The following is a 20978-nucleotide window of genomic DNA, read 5'->3' as shown; positions in this document are numbered from 1 at the left end:
TCCTCCCCCTTCTGTATAAAGATAAACAATTAGATCTAGGTAGGTGATACTTGTTAATGCACTCACAATAAACACTAATAAACTCACACATCTCTTACAGGCAAATATAGATTGTTGAACTTACCTCTACAATAAATTCTTAACCAATATTAAGGATCTATATTGGTTAAATAAAATTGGTTCTAATTGCTACAAACGCTGTAGTTTATCAATAACAGGGAATCTTGAGCTGTCAGATTTTATGGCTCAACTCACACAACTGCTGTAGAAGTGCAATTTAAAAACAACATTCAAATAATAAAACTCACCAAAATGTTAATATTCAGAAACTGGAGTAAATGCACATAACATTTAATCCTGATGTTAGTGAATATTCAGGAGTCTCCTACCCTTTCACTAAAATAAATGCTGCTTGGTTGACTGTTTTTTAAAAAATACTATTCTTTGTAAATCTGAAAACAAAGTAGAAACCAATCAAGCAACTGGTGATACAAGTTTACAACAAATACAAATATCTTAAATAAGAAAAAGCTATTCTAATATTTTTGGTTTCACTTACCTGAGCTGCTTTATACCACAGGAAAGTTTCTTTACAAAGCATCACTATCTAATAAAACACTATAAAATGCAGTATTAAATCAGTTAGGACACCCACAATTCTGGATTACACACAATCAAAACATTAAAACATGGGGCACCTACACTGTAGCAGTGAATGTAAGAAACGTAGTAGTCAAGTCCAGAAACCACCGTGCCATTAGCCTTCACAGAGCCCATCCTATCTCAGTGCCTAGAAGCTGTGTCCCCTTCACGCTCCTTACACAAAGGAATCTGTGTTCTATTGTTAAACCCTGTTCAGCTGAGCCTCAGTGTGAGCCCAGTATGAATGGTGCAGGCCAATGAAGTAAAAGCACAATGACGTGCAACCCCCTTTGCCTTTGATAACCATTGAAAACCGCTTTTGAATGTCATCATTATATGTTATTACTGTTATGGTAGCTAATTGAGGGTTATAGATACTTCACAAAAATAGCAAAGCTTTGTTAGCTAGAACTGCTTTTTTGATATTTTACAAACTGCAACGCCTCTTTCTTTTATTTTACTCTGCAATCAACCAGGTATTGATCATCTGTATATACTTTCTCCGGAGAAGTCTAATTAATGGACAACTGTCGTAAGCACTGGCCATTCATTTATGCTCTGCTAAATGCTAATTTTGCAAATGCCATTATGAGTGTTGAGCATTAATTTAACTTCCCTTTATTAAATTGGCTTGCTTTTTAAATAAGATAAGGAACAGAAACACATTGAGTCAAAATTAATGAGGGTAGATAATACTTCAGGCCTAATTTACACATCATCAAAAATATCCTTCCCAACTCAAATATTGGACCACAATTTCCTTTAGCCAGCCAATGGCGTAATTGGTTGGGATTGACAGGAGCTATGGTGCAACACACTTGGAGGGCACCAGGTTAGGAAAACAAACAAACTAATCATTCAAACTGAAGCAAAAGATTGCCAAACTTCCTAGCCACTGGAAAATTAATTTTGATGCCAGGTTGTGAGCATTGTCACAAAATGACTTCTTGGCAGATATGGCCAGACTCCAAACTCCCAGTCAGGAAAACATGCTGGCGAAGAGACCTTTTGTCCCTCCCTCAAACAATGTTTCCTGTCTCCCAATTTATCATTGATCATTGCCATTTCCTGAACAAACAATACCTCCAAGCAAAGTACTGGGCTATGAGAAGTCAAGTGGGGTTACTTCGTAAGGTTTGAGAGATTGCTTGCTTTCATTTGAAAATAGATTAATAGTTTTTGATTTAATGCATTTCCTGTGTGTTCTTTAGATTAGAGGTTTCTGTAAATCAATGGTTTGGAGGGAATCTCAAATAACATATCAGAAATGGTTCTTCCTGCCAATGTTATTCTTACTTTAATTCCTTCTATATTTTTTTCCCCTGGCTTCAGTTGAATTGCAGTTGACATTTTAAGATGATTTTCTTCAGAAGTACCTTTCACATTTCATACTCTTAAGTATCATTACTATATTGAAGGAAATGTATTACATAAATCATTCAAAAACTCCCTTCCTGTATCTCTTGTAATTTCCCCAATCTCTCACATTGCTTCATTGAGAAAATCTACCTCCTACTAGGCTAGATCTCTTTGGGTGTAGGTTTCCTATGTGTCCCAGAGGTACCGTTTTTCAAAAGGCTTTTGGGCTGTTTCTCATTTCACAGCGGCTGTGTCCTTTGATGGCTCTGGAAGATTTCTGCTGAACTGACCCCACTCGTCTCTAAACTTGATCAGTCTGGCATTAAAGCTAATCTACATTCTCCTTCCACCTCAAATGAGCTTTTATTGTGAGTGCTGGTTTCCTACATGGTGGAATTATGTGATCCGTATGTAAGCCATTCCAGCAGAAAAATCACATTCAACCCTAAAAGGTATAAAGAGGAGGGTCTTTCAAAAGGGTGCTTCACAATGTGCAGGAATGTTTATAAAGTTTATAAAGCACATCTTTTTGGATCAAAAAGTAGCTACATCTTTTTCCAGGCTCATGTGACTGCTTACCCAACTGCCTCTGCATACATTTAGAGCCACAAGCCTGGAAAAAGATGTGGTTGCTTTGATGAGCAGGTCTTTGAAGACATCGCCACACATTGTGAAACACATTTTTGAAGGGCATGTTCAGCCCTAACCAACAATGTAGGTTTGACCATCTAAATATACCAAGATAGGCTAGTCCTTATTGAGTGGCAGGAAAGTCCTCTTCTTCTTCTGAAGGTTCTTCTGAGGTTTTGCCTCTTTTTTTATATAATGGATCTCTATATTTCTAAGTATGCATATAGTGTGTGTGTGTAGAGTGTACCCAAAGTCAGTCCACATAGGCCAATCACAATGTTTTATTCTTTTTCAGAGAAAATGTTACTGTACTTAGGGAATCTTCAAAGGTCATGTGTCAAACAAGTAAGGAAGTACACTGGTGTAGGCTTTCACAGGCAGTATCTATTGGACAGTGCTGGGCTTCAGGGTTTAGTGATGGTGGCCTAGACAATAGATTTCCTGACATTTTGCTGACAACTGTGGCTGGACCTTAGAGATTACCTAGTCTGATCCCGTACCCAATGCAGGAATCCACCACAACAGCACCTTGAAAGATGACCATCCAACCTCTAAACACCACTATGTTAGAGGTGTTTAGCAAAGGAGACCACTAGCAAAGGAGAATTCACCATCTATTGAAACAGTCCACCCCTCTTATCATTAGGACATTTTTCCTAATGTCTACTGAAAATCCAGTTCCTTTGTAATTTAAACCCATTTCTTTTCCGGTTTTCTGGAAAACTCTGAACAATTCTGCTACATCCTCTCCATGACAGCCCTTCAGATACTTGAATACAAGTATCACGTCTTTCTGCATTCTTCTCTTCTCCAGGCTAAACATACCCGGTGCCTCCAACTATTCCTTGTATGTTTTTCTTTCCAGGCCCTCTATCATCTTGGTTGCTCTCCTCTGCTCCAATTTGGCAATGTACTTCCAAAAATGAGATATCCATAACTGGACAAATGTTCTAGATATGGGCTGATCAACAGAGAATACACTGAAATAATTATTTCTCTTGATCTTGACACCATACTTCTGTTGACGCAACTTAGGATTGCATTTGCTTTTGCAGCTCATGTTCTGCTTGTGATCCACCAAGACACTTAGATCCTTTTTGCATGCACTGCTGCCCAGTATGGTTCCCTGGCTCTCCACATCCCACGCACATGCCTTTGATTCTTCCTACTTTTGCTTTGCTGTTGAAATTAATCTTGCTGGTTTCTGCCCATTGTTTCAGCTTGTCAAGGTCCTCCTGAATCACCCAATAAGGTGTTTGCCATATTCTCAACTTGAAAATTTTATAATCATATTTTCTAAACATTTACCTTAGTCATTTATACATACATTGAGCAACACAGAGTCTTGGTTAGAGTCCTGCACTAAACCACTTATTTAGTTTGATGTGGAGCCATTGATATCCATTCAGTGGCATAATTGTTCAGCCAACTTCTATCCATCAAATGGCAGCATAGTTCAGTTTGCTTTTTGTCATCTTGTACACTATAATCTCATAAGAGACTTTGTCTCAAATTCCTGCATCTTATGCATATGTACTTCTTTTATATATAAAATGTCATTTCTCCTCTCATTTTGTCTGGACTATTTCATTAAGTTATCCTAGCTGAAAATCAGGTTTCAGCAAGGGCTACTAAATCATATTTTCTTTCCTGCATTAGATTTCTCACTCTTCCTGTTTGTTTTCCATACTCTGTGCTTTTGTACATTGGAATTTTAAGGTTGTAGAACCTGACCTACTCCTTCCTATATTTGCCTTCACATTCTACACACACCCAAGGCTAGTTCCTTTCCCAGTCCATGGCATCATGCTATTTTCTGAGCTTTCTTCTCTCTCCCTGACAGAATTCAGTTTAAATTCCTCTGGATCAGTTTTGCAAGATGATTCCAGACACATTCTTCCCAGTTCTCTTGAGGTCCCTCCCACTGCTTACCAGAATTATTTCATCTGGAGAACAATTCCCATTATCAAAGATTCTATTTTCTGAGAGGTTTCTTGGTGATATTATCTCTTGGTGGGTTCTCCCTGTGCATTTGCAGCATGTAAAGATTTTGTTGTCTTTCAGGGAGAAAACTAAAAATGGCACATTTCTCTTCATCTCCATGTTTCAACCCTGCATCAGGTCATGAAGCACCTTCTTAGCAGCTTGAGTCTTTTTCATAAAACTGCTTAACAATTCTTCATTAATTTTTGATACTGTGTTGTACCTTCACTGAATTGGACCAAAGCTGTCTATTGTTTTCTTTTAATGATATCTCTAAAGATAATCAGTTAATCCAACTCACTAGGAGGATTTAGAAATCAGACAAGGTCTTATTTGAACTTTATCCCTTCCCTCTTATAACCAAATTCAGTTTGGAAAGGGAGTCTGGGTTCAAATCATAATTACCGTTCTGGATTGAGCAAGTGACTTCTATTCACATAAAGAAGTTAATCTTCAAAAAGCCTCCGAGCTATCTATTAAAAATTATTGTACAAAGCTGAACGATAATTTGCAGCCTGATGACATTACAATAGTTAAAGATAAACAAAATTTGATACAGACATAGGAACAGGGAAGAAATGTATGACAGAAATAGTGAAAGCAGAAAAGAAAAAGAAAGAAAAAGAAGTAAACCATGTCAATTCAAATGTATTTCATACTACCTGAACCAACCACACAGATAAATCAACTGGTCCTACAGATCTTATTAAATGAAATTTATAAAGGAAATTGGACTCTTGCTAGGCTTCTTTGTTTTTACTGAGTTGTCTACACTGTTTCATGTATGATAGTGATCTGGAAGATGTTATTGGTGTCCCCTGCCCCCACGGGAGAATGCAAAAATTGGCTGATTTTGTTTTTTAATCAACCTTTCCCTTAGTATTAATTTAGATTAGAACCCTCTTTAAAATAATCCCAGTTTGGCATTTTTAAAGGTGATGCTTGATGCTTACAATACATTATTTTGACAATATTTCAGACAGGATGTATTCCAGAAGCTACTGAACATAATATACACATTTCTGTGAATCACACAGAAAATTCAGACAGATTGAGCAGCCTTACTTCTTTCTTCCTTCAAGGTTATTCTTAAATATTTGATTAACAGCAAAGGGAATGAACAGAGAAATGGAGGAAACATCATTAACTCATTTATGATTCACTTTCAGAAAGTATAAGTAGAAATTATACATAAATTAGAGAAATTAAAACTTTTGATCATTGTATATCTTGCAACACTGATTTTTCTAAAATCACAACTGGTGCCAACTTCTAGTACAGATCTAAATGTCCAAGCAGATATACAATCCAGCTTAAGTATTATAGTGTCATAAAAGCAGCTTTTGTTTTAAATGAAAAAAATCTGAAATAAATGGACTACTAGGAAAAATAGCTAGTTATTTTTAGTTAGAAAAGTTAGCTAGAAAAGATAGCTATTAGGAAAAAAATCACTATTCATCTTCTACATCTCCATTAGAGATATTATTATGGATTAATCATTTGTAACACTGTCTAACCCTAAACTGTCTATTCTTCAATAAGATCTGGTGGAGGAAGCATTGTTCACTAATATGCTGTATGTGTGATTCAGTCCATATCTGTAGAGCAGTGTTTCTCAACCTTGGCAACTTTAAGCATGGCTGGCTGGGGAATTCTGGGAGTTGAAGTTCACACATCTTAAAGTTGCCAAGGTTGAGAAACACTGCTGTAGAAGCTCCATTTTAGCCATCTCTCAGTCTTACTTGGACTCAGCTGATGCACATCCAGTATCCTTTCACCTCATGGGGATGTTTCTCTTGTTAATTCAACTGCACTGAGAACTTTGTCTTTTAAACTGCCACCATTAGAACATCTTGCAATGGTTGTGGTTATAAAATGTAGAAACTTCAGTATCTATCAAAAACCATTCATTCTGAGACACAGTGTTCTGTCTGGATTAGGGATGTCATTTACAAATACCAGTTGTAAGGAAATGACAGCAGAAGAAAAATATGTCTCCTTTTTCTGTCTTTGAGCACCCAGAAGCATTTGGTTGGCCGCTGGGCCTTGGCTTGATCTAGCAGGGCAACTTTCTTAGACTCTAACTCCTGTCACCTGTTACTATAGCCAATAGGATTTAAAACTGGAAATGTTCAGTATTAACTTTTAGAGTTTGGCAATCAGCCATAGATCCAGGAGGGGGAAAGGAGAGTTAAGTAAGTAAGTAAGAAATTCAGGTCACATTCACATGAGTATCCATTTCTACAGCATTCATGTAAAAATAATTATATAACGAGATTCTACAGGTCCAATAAAATGTTTTTACATCATACCAATTCCTGGTTCAGAAAAGAAAACTCAGTCTTTATCATACTGAACTTTCTTAAATAGCTTTGATCCTAGTTCAGATAATAATTAAAAAGCAAGATGTGGATCCCCAAAATGACTGAATATTCTTTAGAAAAGTATTTGTCAAAAAAGGGGCAGGAGATAGCTGAATCATCAGGTTTCCAGTTCTGAAGCATACATCCTGGTTGTGCTCTTTGTATTACACCAGTTGGATGGTATAATTTAGGCACATCCTCAGAATGATACCTTTAATAAAAGAAATAGATCAAAGCAATAAAAATAGTCCTGAGCAAAAGTTGCATCTGAACAAGAAATATCAGCGTGTGTAGGCCTGTCCCTAATGTTCCCCTTCATTGCCCTCACATTCCTGACTTTTCTACAATATGCAAGGTATCAGAAAGGGGCTTGGCCATGTGAATGAGTTAATTTGTTATGGCCATTCTAACAAATGTTCTAGTGGAGGGGGATAGTGAAGCTGCACTGAACGGTGCAAATAATCAAACTTGGTGGCATTATGTCATACCTGTGTGCAGGGCAAAGATTTTCAGTTTTTCAGATTTTTGGTTAAGAGTTTTAAGTTTTATTTTTTTAAATGTAACAACCAATTTAGGGCTTCTACAATTCACAAATGTTTCTTGCCTCAAAATAGAGGGAAAATATCATTAATTTTCATCAATAATAATCAGAATGAGATACAGGGGCCACAAAAATGAGCCTAGGGGCCACATTTAGCCTGGAATTGTAGGTTGTTTTCCCATGCCAGAGAGTCAGAGTTGATTGAAAATGTGATCTTGAACATCCATATTTAAACTGTATTACTTCCAACATAATATGTAAGTTACCAGATACTCTTTGGTCATTACAAGCCTAGTTCACACTATCAACATCTGGTTTGCCCCATGCACTTTATGGATCCAACTGGTTTCCAGCAGGCATTGGGGAGTTTCCCAGAAATTGGGTGAGCAGTTCTCCTGGGCATTTAGTCAAACTCTGGAATCTGTAGACAACAAAAGTGTTTGATAGGATCATCCCTGAATAGCCTATCCCTGCATAATGAGCCTGGGGGGTTCCTTGGTTTACTGAGGAGCTCCAGGAGATGAAATATCAGAAGAGGCACCTGGAGCAATGCTGTCAAAAGACAAAGAATGAATATGATTCATTGCTTGTCAAAAGACAAAGAACAAATATGATTAAACACAGATGGAAGCCCAGTTTTTGGTCAACCCAGTGGTGATAATAGGGAAGTGTCAATACTTCTCCACCCTTACTGTACTCATAGATTGCCATTTGATAGCCTTGTTTCACAGTCACAACTCCCTTTTGGGGAATTGTGAGCGAGAACTTTCCGTGGGCCACTGCAACCTTTTTGTGCTGAACTGTGGCGGGGGGGGGGGTTGTTTGTTCAAAGTTAGATGCCGGCTGGGCAGAATTATTGAGATGACAGAAGTGAGATCTTCCAGAGTCATGGAATTTATTGTGAAATTTGTTCCACAGCCATCTACTTGCTGACCAGTGGAACCTGGTACATCAGGATAACACCTATGTTGTATGAGGTGCACTAGCATTTTTAGGGTTTCAGTTCCAATTCAATTAGTTAGTTATCACCTATAAAGTCTTTTATGGCTTGGATCTCCTGCTTCATGTAGAATCTGCTGTCCCAATACCTGCAAGGTGAGAAAGGATATTCCAGATTTTGCCAATGTGGAATCTTAAAGAAGCAGGAGCCCAAAGCAGGGTTCCTTGGTTATAGCTCTGAGGTGAGAGTGGCACCATCTTCATCATCTTTTTGAAAAGCATTTAAAACCGAGCTTTTCAAGAGACCCCTCAGAGAAGACAGTGAAAGGACTAGTAGCAACTAGGAGATCTGTGGGGTAAATGATCAGTTATTTTATTTATTTGTATTCACAGTTATATTTTTATGTTTTATATATATTCTGTTATAAATTGCCCAGAGTTGTTTGGCATAAAATATATTTAAATTACTTACTTTTTTTTTTAAATCTGCACTCAATTGTGACCGATTCTGTGGTGACTGCCTGGACGAGTCCCTGCAGTTTTCAAGGCAAGGTGTTTCGGAAGTGGTTTGCCATTGCCTTACTTACTTATTGGCTCTTATATTAGAGCAATTCTCTCAAATACCTTGTTAATTTTTGTAGTAACATAGAATACCCATGTGTGCATTGCTTGTATAGTGAAGCTAAGCCCAGAATGTATATCACATCTAAATATGTTTTAAGGCTACAATCCAATACATATTTACATGAATTTGATAGGGCTAACCTCTGAATAGACATTGATAGCCTTGTACAATTGTTTCTAAAAATAGGACTTGATCATGAGATTGCGCAATTTGAAGAAGGGAGTTGAGTTTTTTTGCCTGACCGATTCTCTTTAAATAACTCAGCCATAAAAAGTCCCCCCCCTCCCCCGCCCATTCTGGATTTGCTTTTGAGACCACAGAATAGATGGCCTCTGTGTTTCTACAAACAGGTTTTGGCTATAATATTTTGCTGAAACAAAAGTACTTCCCTCCCCTCATCCTCCCATTTATGGTTGCTGGCTGGATTAATAATTAATATCATCCCTTCATCCCTGACAATGAACTAGAACTTGCCATTTCCTTTAAAGAGAGCAGACTATCTTATCAACTGCAGCACAAGCTTCCTAACACAATCTGACATTTCACTCAGGATTTGCTGCCTGAGGGGGCTTCCTCACTCTGCCCAAGAGTAGGACCAGTTCTGCTTCTAGCAGACCTTCGATCCAAACGTTGCCTTCTTTGCCAAATAATGCTTCATAAGGAGCTGTCTTTGTGTCCTTATCTTTCAGCAAATGGGAATGGGACAAATGTAGACCAGCTGATGATCCTGCACATAAACTTCACACATTGGGGTGGGGTGTGTGTGTGGACAGAAAACATGCATTATGGTCATATGGATTTCATGAATGGGATGCTTTCCTCCAGCCTCTTACAGTATACCTGTTATATTGCTGTTTAGGTAAGAGTGCAGATGAAAATAGAAAGTATGATAATTGCATGCACATTCACAGTATTTGGAAGTGTTTGTTTTCCCTCAAGGAACACACTCAAGCTTCTTTATTCCTGTATTCAGTGTAGATTTCTAGCTCTTCTGAGATCTTCAGGTATGCAGAAGAAGAGAAAGTTCACATAGAAAGGTCACATACCAATTAAAAACTCACATGGAGCCTGACACTCAGACACAATGTTGTGGAGATCGGCATCTTAGTATCTGCATCTTAAAAACATAAAACCTACCTTTGTCCCACCTGCTGTTGCTTTTACAAGATATTCTTCACTTACCTTTCAACATACAGAAACATACTCCTCTTAATGTCGAAGGGCCCCAGGCATCTCTACAAAGTACAGTCCTTGTGGCATTGCTGACTGCACCTACAGCCATTTACCTGTGGTTATTAATAAACTTGCAAGATAGTTAGTTAAAGTGTAAGATAACAAAATCACCTGTAATGCAACGGTGGTGTTCTTTGCAGGGTATTTTCCCACCAGTCCTTGTTCTTTCCGTTTCTTGAATTTCCTAAAGTAGTCCTGTATCAGAAAGGTGGCATAGAACTTCCCCACGGTTACCTCATCATCTAAATGAACAGACCAGAGAGATGTCTCCCAACTCAGCGCATTTCATTAAAAGCCAATATATACTCTTTATCCAAGTGAGAAAAAAATGTGATCGGTGCTTTGTACATTAAGGTTCTGGCTTATAACAAGGCAGCCTAAATCTAGCATAAAGCAATGTTTAACAGGCAAACTAGGCTAAGCAGTAGAAGCAGGTAGGTGAACGATGTCTTATGAAAGGAAAATAAATTATTTTATCAGAATTCAAAGAGGAAGCAGTTCTTTTAAGAGGCTGATATTTACATGGACCTGAAATACTTTCATCAGTCTGAACCAAAATATTACAATAACAGCAGCCTGGGAAAGTCCGAAGTTTATTTAGATTTGGTCTTTTTAAAGGAGGGGTATGCAACATTTTAGGGCATTATATAAAATAATGTGTAAGGGATCAGAAATCAGGCTTTGGGGCAAGTGCTACCATCTTAAATGGATCTCCTTACACTGGAAGCCTTGCTTGATGGGGTCTTTAGGAAGGTTTTACAATGGAATAGGAAAGAATTTATTCTTTTTGGCAGATGTTGGTTCCTAGTAACTAGATACGTTGAACAGCATTCTGGCTTTGACCATTAAATGCACAGGTATAACTCAGGAGTGATCATTTCAGGAGAAGGAGCTACACTTGACTCACAGTGAGAGATTCCCATTGCTCTACTCTTACTCCTCACTCACATGTTCCAGATCTCCTCTCAATGGCCTTCCACACTTTGGTGACAATTTGAAGGCACATGGGGGTAGTTTTTCTGAAAACTGTTAGGAGTTCCTTTTGATTACTAGTGTTATATAATCAAATACTGTTTCTCTACTAAATATTGTTCTGATTTGAGAAAGGAGAAAAAAAATAATATTTAATTTTTTTTTCATCCATATTACTTTTTACATTATGGGCAATTATGGAGAATTTCATTGTAAGGCTGCATTAAATGTCTTCCTGAAATAATTTTATTATTCTGATTAGATTAATAATACTACAGATAGAGCAAAACTATATTTGATAAAATATTTTATATTATGCTCTGTGAGAAGAGTTTTTAAACAAACAAACAAACTTTAAAATTTAAAATAGCTTGGTTGGGAGTCCAGTCTGTTCCATGCTGTCTCTTAAATAGCATTGTTGAGCCTGAGTTATGTTGTAACAAAATGCCTTTTTAAAAGGTCCTCAGCTTCATCAACCTCCATTTGTAACAATGCATGCTTAGAGGCCCTAGTATTTCAGAGTCAAGTTCAGAAAACAAAACTAATATTTTTCTTTAAATTTTCATAGTTATTTAACTATATTTGAGGATGAGAGCACTTAATGTATATTCTGTTTTGGAAATCATTTTCTTCAAGTGATTCTCACTGAGAATACACCTGAATTAACTTGTCTTTTGCACCACTAAATGCTCATACAACAGTTGTACTGAATGTTCCCTTGTACATATAAACAGAATCCTTCAGAATTCAGCATCAGTGGAAAATCATGCAATCAAGACAAGATGCATTTTGAGTCCACTGAGAAAGGAATTCATGAAATGGTAAGAATTGGATTCTTTGATTGGGCCTATATATTCTATCCTGATCAATGATTCCTGTATTCTACTGTGAGACACCAACTGACGGTACACACATTAAGGACTACCTTTGATTAAAAGTTGGTGCTAAAGCTTTGCTGTCATAAAAGTAATAAAAGAAAAATATATCTGTACACAGATCTGATATTGGTGAACCAGGAGGACTGAAAGAAAACAGAGAATAGGGGCCAAGATTTATTAAGGTAATTGTGGCAATAAGTTTATGACAAAGCTCCTTCTCAAAAAGTTCTCAAAAATATTATGAACTTTAAATAAAGGAATGATATTTAAAGTGGATTCTAGAGGGCAAAGAAATAAACACACAAAATGGGACAAAATACTTTGTACGTTATAATAGACAAACTGACAGCATGCCTTAAGCTGGCCTATCACAATATACAAATATTTTTCCTGATGTATAAGCAGGTTTGAAAGTGGGCATTCACAAATTCATATTTGCGAATCACCTGCCTTTGCTTACAACTTCTTGCTTGCAATAGAACAGCAGAATATGCAAAAGGGGACAGACTTAGAGCATATTTCACAGACCAAACATGGACTAGTTCTTAGTTTCTTAATTTGGGCACAGTACACATTGCTAGGTACGTGAAGGAGAGCAGCTAAGCAGAAGTGGCCATAGAAGAAACAGAGCTGATATTGACATGAAAAAAGATTAGAGGGAATGAATTTCAACAAAATGAAGTATGGAAGAAGACAGAGAGTATGAGATAGGTTTCAGTGTGCTCAGAAGAGTTAAGAATAGGGGCTTTAAAGGAAACCTTGGAGTAAAACAGGCAAATGGATTTTAGTGGTTATTTTTTCCCCCATCATCATTCACTCTGAACCACAGTTTTGCAGTGTAATTTGACATTTGACATTCAAATCAGTCTCTTTCCAGGTATTAGCAAATTGAGAAAATTAGTGGATTTAAAACACTTTCTTGGGTTAGTAGTTATTATTCTGTAGCTCTGTTTGTTATTGAGAAATGGTGAGATGACCATAAAATTTAGTTTGTTTAGGTCTTGTCTGAGAGAGGTAATGTATATTGAAATTAATGAAATAATGTGACCTAACTTAAGGTAGACAGAAACTTTGGTCTGTCTAATACATGGCTTACATACATGCATTTTCATTCTAAGCCATTGATCTGATCTGAAATATAAACCAGCCTAATTTATAGATTCTTCTTCAATTATGATGTTGGTTAAACTGAAGCTATATCATCTTGAATTTATAACAGTATATTTCAGGCTCATAAGAATCTGCAGGCATGCTTTTCTTTCATATTCCCAAATTATAACAACATCCTTTCCTTCTTCACAGTAGCTTAGGCTCTGTAAAGATTTCCCTGTGCTTGTGAATTTAGTGTTGCACTAAAATTTGGCAGTCTTCTGTTTCCTCCATTTTAATGGCAACTTCTTTGCTTTGGCTTTAGGCAGCTTCAGCCACTTAACTTGTCACGATATATTGATATCATTTTATACACAGTGATGCAATTGTGCTGAACTCTCAAACTCCACTTTACAGGACGCCTGTATTATACGTTAAGTCTAAATCATATACTCAGTAAAAGGCTCTTCGTGATCAGTTTAGACAGGCATGGCTCGCTATTCTGAAGCACGTCTCTGTATTTCAATAAAAAGAGGGGAATGAAGCTGGCCAGAGGCAACACTGATTCCATGCCACCACCCTAAAACAGAATTGCTTCAGAATATTCTGAAAAGACTGATAGTTGAAAGGAATAGAGGCTGCAGAAAAAGCTCAAGCACATAGTTACAACAGTAACAAAAGCAATTCATCTAGGCCATGCAAAAACTCAGCTGTGAGGCTAGGAAAAAGCAGAAGGGACACAGAAATGTCATTTTAAATGTGCAAAATCTGTTCTCTGGACAGTTGGCATTGCTTGGTATTGTCCCAGCCCAGCCCAAATCTGAGTTGTCAGTTGCCAGTGGCTTCTTCTGGGCTGGGCTGAAAAGTAGGGCAGCCAAACATGCTCTCTCTCTCTCTCTCTCTCCTGAAATACTAAGAAGGCCACCTTTGGAGAGAGAACAGGATTCAGTACCTTCAGGAATAAGTCATTTTTCCAAACCTAAACCAGAGTGATCCTGAATGCTGCAATAATGTTTAACGAGTACAGTAAAGTATAAAAATTCAGGAAAATTGACTCCAATAGTTGGTGTCTCTCAGATGTCTGAGAGCGGCCTGAGATGTTTTATAAGCATGTAATAGATCCTGCACTTTTAAAATGAAAAAAGCAAGTCAGAACATCACCTGCAATCAATACTTTATCACCATGTGTTTATCAACAAGCAATATAAATGTCCATATATGATTAATATGTACATCTGCATTTAACTTAGATACATAATTTTATATAAATCAACCATAACTTTCCTAGTTACATAGTTCTAGCTAATATACTGTCATTAGTGGATTCTTTATTCTGTGTTTCTTAATACAATTACTTACTCTTGATTAACTATTTTCTTAAATTTTGGAGGCAATTTAGCTTATGTAATCATTCCATGCTAAAAATGCTGAAGAAAAACAAATTATAAAGAATGGCTCCCAAATTGTAGATTAAATTCCAAATTCAAATTGCATTAGTGGAGATAAGAAGAAGAGCTTCTTATTAACAAATCATTATTCTGAAGCTTATAAACTGAAAGGTTTATGTATAAATGAGTAATTCACAACAGCAATGTTTAAATTCTTTATTTCAGAATGCTATGTTATGTTTAACATAGATGTGTTTTTCTGTAAATGAATATCTCAAATTTTACTATTTTGTCACTGAGTTAACATTAGCATTCTGAATGAACTGTTGTAGGATTTTTCTGTGTCTTGTACTTAAAATGTAGACGCTATAGGAAATCACATTACTGACCACCAGCAGGAGGAACAACTTGGTCCAGGAGCTTCATACTAGTTTTCTTCCAAATTTTCTTTATAACTGCCCTGAGTTCTTCATTTGCTTGCTCTAGATTTCCTGGGGAGAGGGTGAGGAAGATATTACATGTATCAACATGTAACTAAACAACAAAATAGCAATACCTTTTCACATGGTTTGGATCTCTACAGCTAAGCCAAAGTTAAAGGAAGTTTCCATAAAAAAGGCACTAGCTATGGCACTAGCTCACTCTGCTTTTGCTTTGGGATAACATCACGTAGACAAATCTGTTTGCCTCAGAGCTTCTTTACAGATTTAAGAGACGATCCAACTGCTTTGTGACATTGTCCCACACCAAATCTGGCAGGTTGTGATTAATTGATTTTGAAGTGGTTCCTGACAGGCTCGGACTGCTTCAGGAACACCTCCTCATTACTGCTGCTTTACTTTTTACATTACTGTTTTCATGGCAGGGGAAGGTATTGACCAGGGAAACAAACACAGCAGCCACCTGGATGCATTTGAGAAGCTCGCAAGCCTGAATTGGAGGGTGATAGTTGCAACATTCCACAGTCCCTTCAGCAACCAGTATAGAAGCAATGCTGACTAGGACTTGGAAGGCAGTTAACAGACATCAGCATTAGTACCACTGACAGCCATTTCAATGAACAAGTAGGATAAACAAGGATGACTTTACATGAAATGCCCTCCATCGTAAAACAAATTTATATCTTAAAAATATAGAGTAGTTCAAAAAGCTGTCTGCTGTACTGGCCATATGCAAAACTTTATCTCATGACAATTAATTCTCTGGATGTCCTAAAGCACCTGTCAGAAGGAAAACAAAGGTAATGAACAATTGGTTCTCTAATCTGCAGATACCAAACTGAAGCAGGGGTTCAAAATAAAGAAGCTACTGACACTGATGAATTACATTTTTGATGAAATATGTTATCTGATTGCATGTTACCTTACCAACAATAACACATTTCTTTCCACTATGTACACATTTTTTGTCTTGGTCCTGTTCTCAAAGGGGAAGGGAAGGAGTGATCTTGCATCCTTCACATGTAAAATTAAAATTGTGTGTGTGTGTGTTTGCACATACACACACACACACACACATATACCATACCACAAACAGCATGTCCAGATATGTAAATGCTGCATGATGGCTGAAGGGCCTCATTTTAAATAATAGACATATGCAACTATGAAGTAGCCTTCCCAAGTCTATGAAGGAATCCAATTGTTTACATTTCAATTCCCAGAATTATCATAAAGGGCAATTCTGCACGGTAGCATAAGCTGCATCTCTCCTATGCTGCTTCCTGTTGTTGCTGTAGCCAACTTAAACAATTCTAATCTGGATTGCAATGGTTTGCACTGTGGGCAGGCCAGTTTGGACACATGGATGCCTTTACATCCCCTTCTCTCATTGTGTCCTTTGACACCAATGCAGATCCTTTCCCCCACTCCTTATTGTACCATCATTGATTTGATGCCACAATGATCAAATCAAAGAAGACATGTTGTTCCTTTGTTCCACTGTGGATCCATAGAAACTCTGTAGCACAGAAGAAATGATAGCTCATTTTTATAGTAGCAAAGAAGTAATATTTGCTGAAACACTATAGCTTTGTTCCAATGTGCTATATTGCAACTGAAGCATTTAAAAAAAATGAAAAAGAACCATTGCAGTACATGGAGCATGGGGTGGGAGAAAAAAGAGAGTATGCTCTACCCAACCTGGGCAGAAACTGAAAGAGTGTCCACTGGGAGATGTATGACTGGAATGGAGGTGTTCTGGCTGGAGATGTGAAGAAAACATGGTTTTAATGAGCTATTGTTGGAAATTCAGCTAGAAGGAAACTGCTGACCAGCTGAGAAAATGGTAGCCTATCATGAAATGGCTGCACACAGCAGCAACCAGCTGCTGGAGGGAGTGGGGTGTCTGGCACTGTAGCCAATGAGAGCTGGGAAAGTCAGTAGAGTGTAATGAAATGTAGAAAACTAAGTGCTCAGAAAGGTTTAAGATGACTCAGGTTGGAAAGCAGCATTTTTGAAGCAGAGATTCAAAATGCAGGCAGGGGTATATTTGTGGTGGGCTGGCAGTGGGTGGAGGACAATGTCATCCACTCCTCCACTCAAAAAATGGTACGTGACCTATATTGGCAATAAGGCAGGCAAAAAGTGTGGATCTGGCCAAAATCATGAATCCTTGTATCTGGAAGAGTTTATATTTCCAAGAGGATCAGAGATAATAATTCTAATTTGATCACTTCCGAATGAAAGTCAATATGCATAAATAATTACAAGTAACAGCTTTATAATTATAAACAGCTCTACAATATAATAATAATCAAATTTATTTGAGGAGCTTAAGGAGGGAGCCCAGGTGAGGCATATTCACTCTATTTCCATGAACGCCCCAAAATATGGGATGTTCAGTAACATGAAGCCATCATGTTAATATTGCATTTACACCTGAAAAAGGTGACTTGGCTTTAGATACTGTTTTAGATGTAGCTTGCTTCTAAATTATCAAAAGTACACCACTTAAAATTTAAGAAAGGCAGATGGTGATTCTTGTAAAGAAAGTTTAAAGTTTCAAACTAGGACTCAGATATAATGGATAGTATGAAAATATACTCATCAGTAATAGATGGCTTGGGTTAGGCTCTCTCTTCTACATCTGAGAAGAGAAATCAAGACCAGTGTATATACCAAGTTCAGAGTGCAACTGATCCCTACCATCTATCCTTTTTGTCAGTAAAGGAAGCTACTGTTCCACAAAAAATGAGATTTGGGCTAAATAACATAGCTGGAATACTATGAGAACCATACATACAACCTTTTACATTTTAGAAAGCCTCCAGGGTGGCCACTACACACATCAAAGATCAGTACTAATTATTTGATAAGGAGAAACAAAGAATGATTAAAATATATATTGTAGGCTCCTACCTTCAGTTTTGATTTTCAAGGCTGTTCTTACTAAAGCAAATAGAGTAGCATTAAACATAACTGTTCCATCACTGTTTAGGGGCATGTTCATGGCTACCAACCTCTGCAGATATTTGAGAAATACACAGACACAAAAAAGGTTCAGTATATGTTTATCAGATATTTAAAAAGTGCATGCACAGGAAATTCATCTGAAAAAATGCATAGGAGGACATATCACAGTCAAATGGTTATTACTTCTCAAAGGTGTTATGAGCAGAGTACTACTACGAAATAGAGGAATTCTGCCTGACACAAGTAAGAGTACTTTCTAATTAACACAGAAAGTAACTCATACCAAACATAGCTTATACATTAATGGGAGAAGATAAATATTTGTCAGAAACATACTATAATTATTATAAAGTCTCATTCCTTTTTATCTGATAGCTTCATGTTTACGTTTAGTTCTCTCATAAAATCAATGGGAAATATTTACAGCTGCAGGAATAATAAAAAGTAAATTCCATGGATAATGACTCTAGATATCTTTGAAATCTCCATTGTTTTGAGATGAGACTTTTTTAAAAAAATAACTGTAACTGTTTTATTTATCAAAGAAAATGGGATGATTCTTCCATCATATTCTCCTCATGGGCAGTTTAGAGGCTAATCTCAGCTAATAGCAGAATGCTAGTTTCATGCTATGATTCAATTACTTATTTCTTATTTAGTGCAAATATAAAGCTGTGTCTAGGCATTACCACAATGCTGCTGATCTGCTGAAGGCAGGATGGCATTTGTACATACAGCTACAGTATATACTCAGAAACTTCCACATGACCCAGAACCCTTTTTTCCCCCCTGCTTATATTCTACATCAGTAGGCAACTGTTTTTGATCAAAGGGACTCAATTTGTCTTTTTGTTCTGCTTGGGAGTCACATGAGGTACAGCCAATACTGTTAAGAGCAAAATTCATGCCATGTACTTTTTTAAAACTGAGAACTATCAATCCTCTTGCTTTAATTATGGGAAGCTGTAGATGTATATGGGGCTTATTCACCTTCTTTCTAAACTGAATAGGGAATGAATAAAAATCCTGACTATTTCTGTATTCTCCAAAACATCCTTTTACTACCAGCCCAAATACTATTCTGTATCACTGAACCAGAATGAAAGAAAGAAGTAGCATTATTGTTGTAATAATATCCAAAACAGCCTAGAGAAAACACTCATAGTTAACACTGTAGAAGTGGGTGCAATGAATTTACAGGCATCTCTTCACTAGAAAAGTGCATTACATAGAGGTGTTCAAAGAATCAATGACCTAAGCCTACCTTGCAGGCAACTCTGTGAGGACATAATTTCCCAAAACCAAGGGGAGGCTGGATGCGTCGCAATAAAGTAACAACATCAAGGTGTTTTATTCTCCCCCTATAAAAGAGATTCAGGAAGAAAAAAAAACTCCAGCTGACTTACATTAGACATTGTTTTGTTTTGCTTTGTTTTACTCCTTTGATAGGAACATACTGTAGTCCAATTGTGAGTCTAACTTACTTTGCTTCAGGATCATATTCTGACCATATTCTTTTAAATTCATCTAGATGATGTGGACCAAGGATAGACCAATCACGTGTCAAGTAATCAAAGTTGTCCATGATGACAGCCACAAAAAGGTTGATAATCTTAAAAATAATTGAAGACAATATTAACATATAACTCAGGTAACAATAAAAAAAGAGTACTATAAAACTTTATTTATTAAATTAGACTTGGGCTCTGAGATGGATATATATTTTATATCTATCTATAAACCCATATGCCCCATTTATCTGGCTGTAAATGCCACTGCTTCTGAGTAGAACAAATACAGGATTACACTGCTAGTTCCTTTTGGAAGGATGTCCCATGGGAAGGCCATGTTCTTTATGTCCACCTTCCATTTTTTAGATGGCAAGCAGAAGGGTTATTAGAGAGGAGTTGGATAGATTCCTATGACTGGAAGCTAATCTTAAAATGGCTTTGGTCCCATACCATTTACTGCTTTAAAGATTAAAGTCAGTGTAAGATATTCATAAATATACTAGAATGTCAGCTTCCTGTGAAACTGGAAATGGTACACCAACTCTGGGGATTTAAAATGTTAACTGTGGCTGGACTGCAAACGTTTTATAATGGAAACTGCCACAGAAAAAAAGAAAGCAGACTATTAAGGAAATGGAAATCCTACGCTGAGCAAACATAATAGTACTGAACACATCCATTTCAAGGAAAGAAACCTGTTTCCATTGATCAGAATGCTATTAGAAGAAAATATTTGGAGGAAAACAATAGAACTATGGACATAACATAGACTGAACCTGATATTATCCCCTTAAGTTATGGCATATAATACTCATGTACAATACATGAATATTTACATGAGTACTTACTGACACCAGCATACTATTTGATTACACTTTGACAATAAAATATAGGATTAAATAACAAGTAATGCAACTTGTCATGGTTACTCTCTAGTTTCCATGAATTGGCACCACAGATTTCTGTGGGGAGGAAGAACCTATTTCATCAGCCCACTCCAGAAGCCTAACTGGATTCTGCTGGTTTCCAAAAGGCACTTGGGGAGTTTTTCAGAGGCACGGCAGGCAGTTCTGTTGAATGCCTGGCTAACCTCTAGAAAAGAGGGAGGCAGTGATACTTGACAGGATTGTTCCTGAGCAGGCTCCATCTAATCGCTAACCCATGGTAACTCCTTGGTTTACTGAGGAGTTCCAAGAGATGAAGCAACAGAAGAGATGCCAACAGCAATGTTGGCATAAGATGAAGAATGAATGTGACTGAACATGGGAAAGAGCTCAAGTTTGAACCTAACTGTGGCGATAACAATGGCAAAGCCATCTTACTTCTCTGTTTTTATTGGATCCATGGATAGCTGTCTAGCAGCATTACTTAACTGACTCAGTCACTCTGCCGGAAAACTTGGCTAGAAAATT

The 20978-nt window shown here is 37.2% G+C and overlaps 1 protein-coding gene across 1 annotated transcript in view; it reads right to left on the bottom strand.

Annotated features, from left to right (window-relative positions):
- CACNA1D (calcium voltage-gated channel subunit alpha1 D) overlaps positions 1-20978 on the bottom strand; it is a 242030-nt gene that overhangs the window by 21736 nt on the left and 199316 nt on the right. The window contains 5 exon segments of the mRNA XM_088134184.1: positions 10427-10557; positions 15032-15133; positions 18002-18104; positions 19320-19416; positions 19540-19667. Coding sequence (XP_087990310.1) covers positions 10427-10557; positions 15032-15133; positions 18002-18104; positions 19320-19416; positions 19540-19667 — 561 coding nt within the window.

This window comes from Python bivittatus, unplaced genomic scaffold (genome assembly GCF_059951505.1).
Source record: "Python bivittatus isolate LINGU-HERP-01145 unplaced genomic scaffold, Pbiv_v1 ctg000080_np1212, whole genome shotgun sequence".
Lineage (NCBI taxonomy): Eukaryota > Metazoa > Chordata > Lepidosauria > Squamata > Pythonidae > Python > Python bivittatus.
The sequence above is the reverse complement of the archived record's forward strand: the minus strand, read 5'-3'. Positions and strand labels throughout refer to the sequence as shown.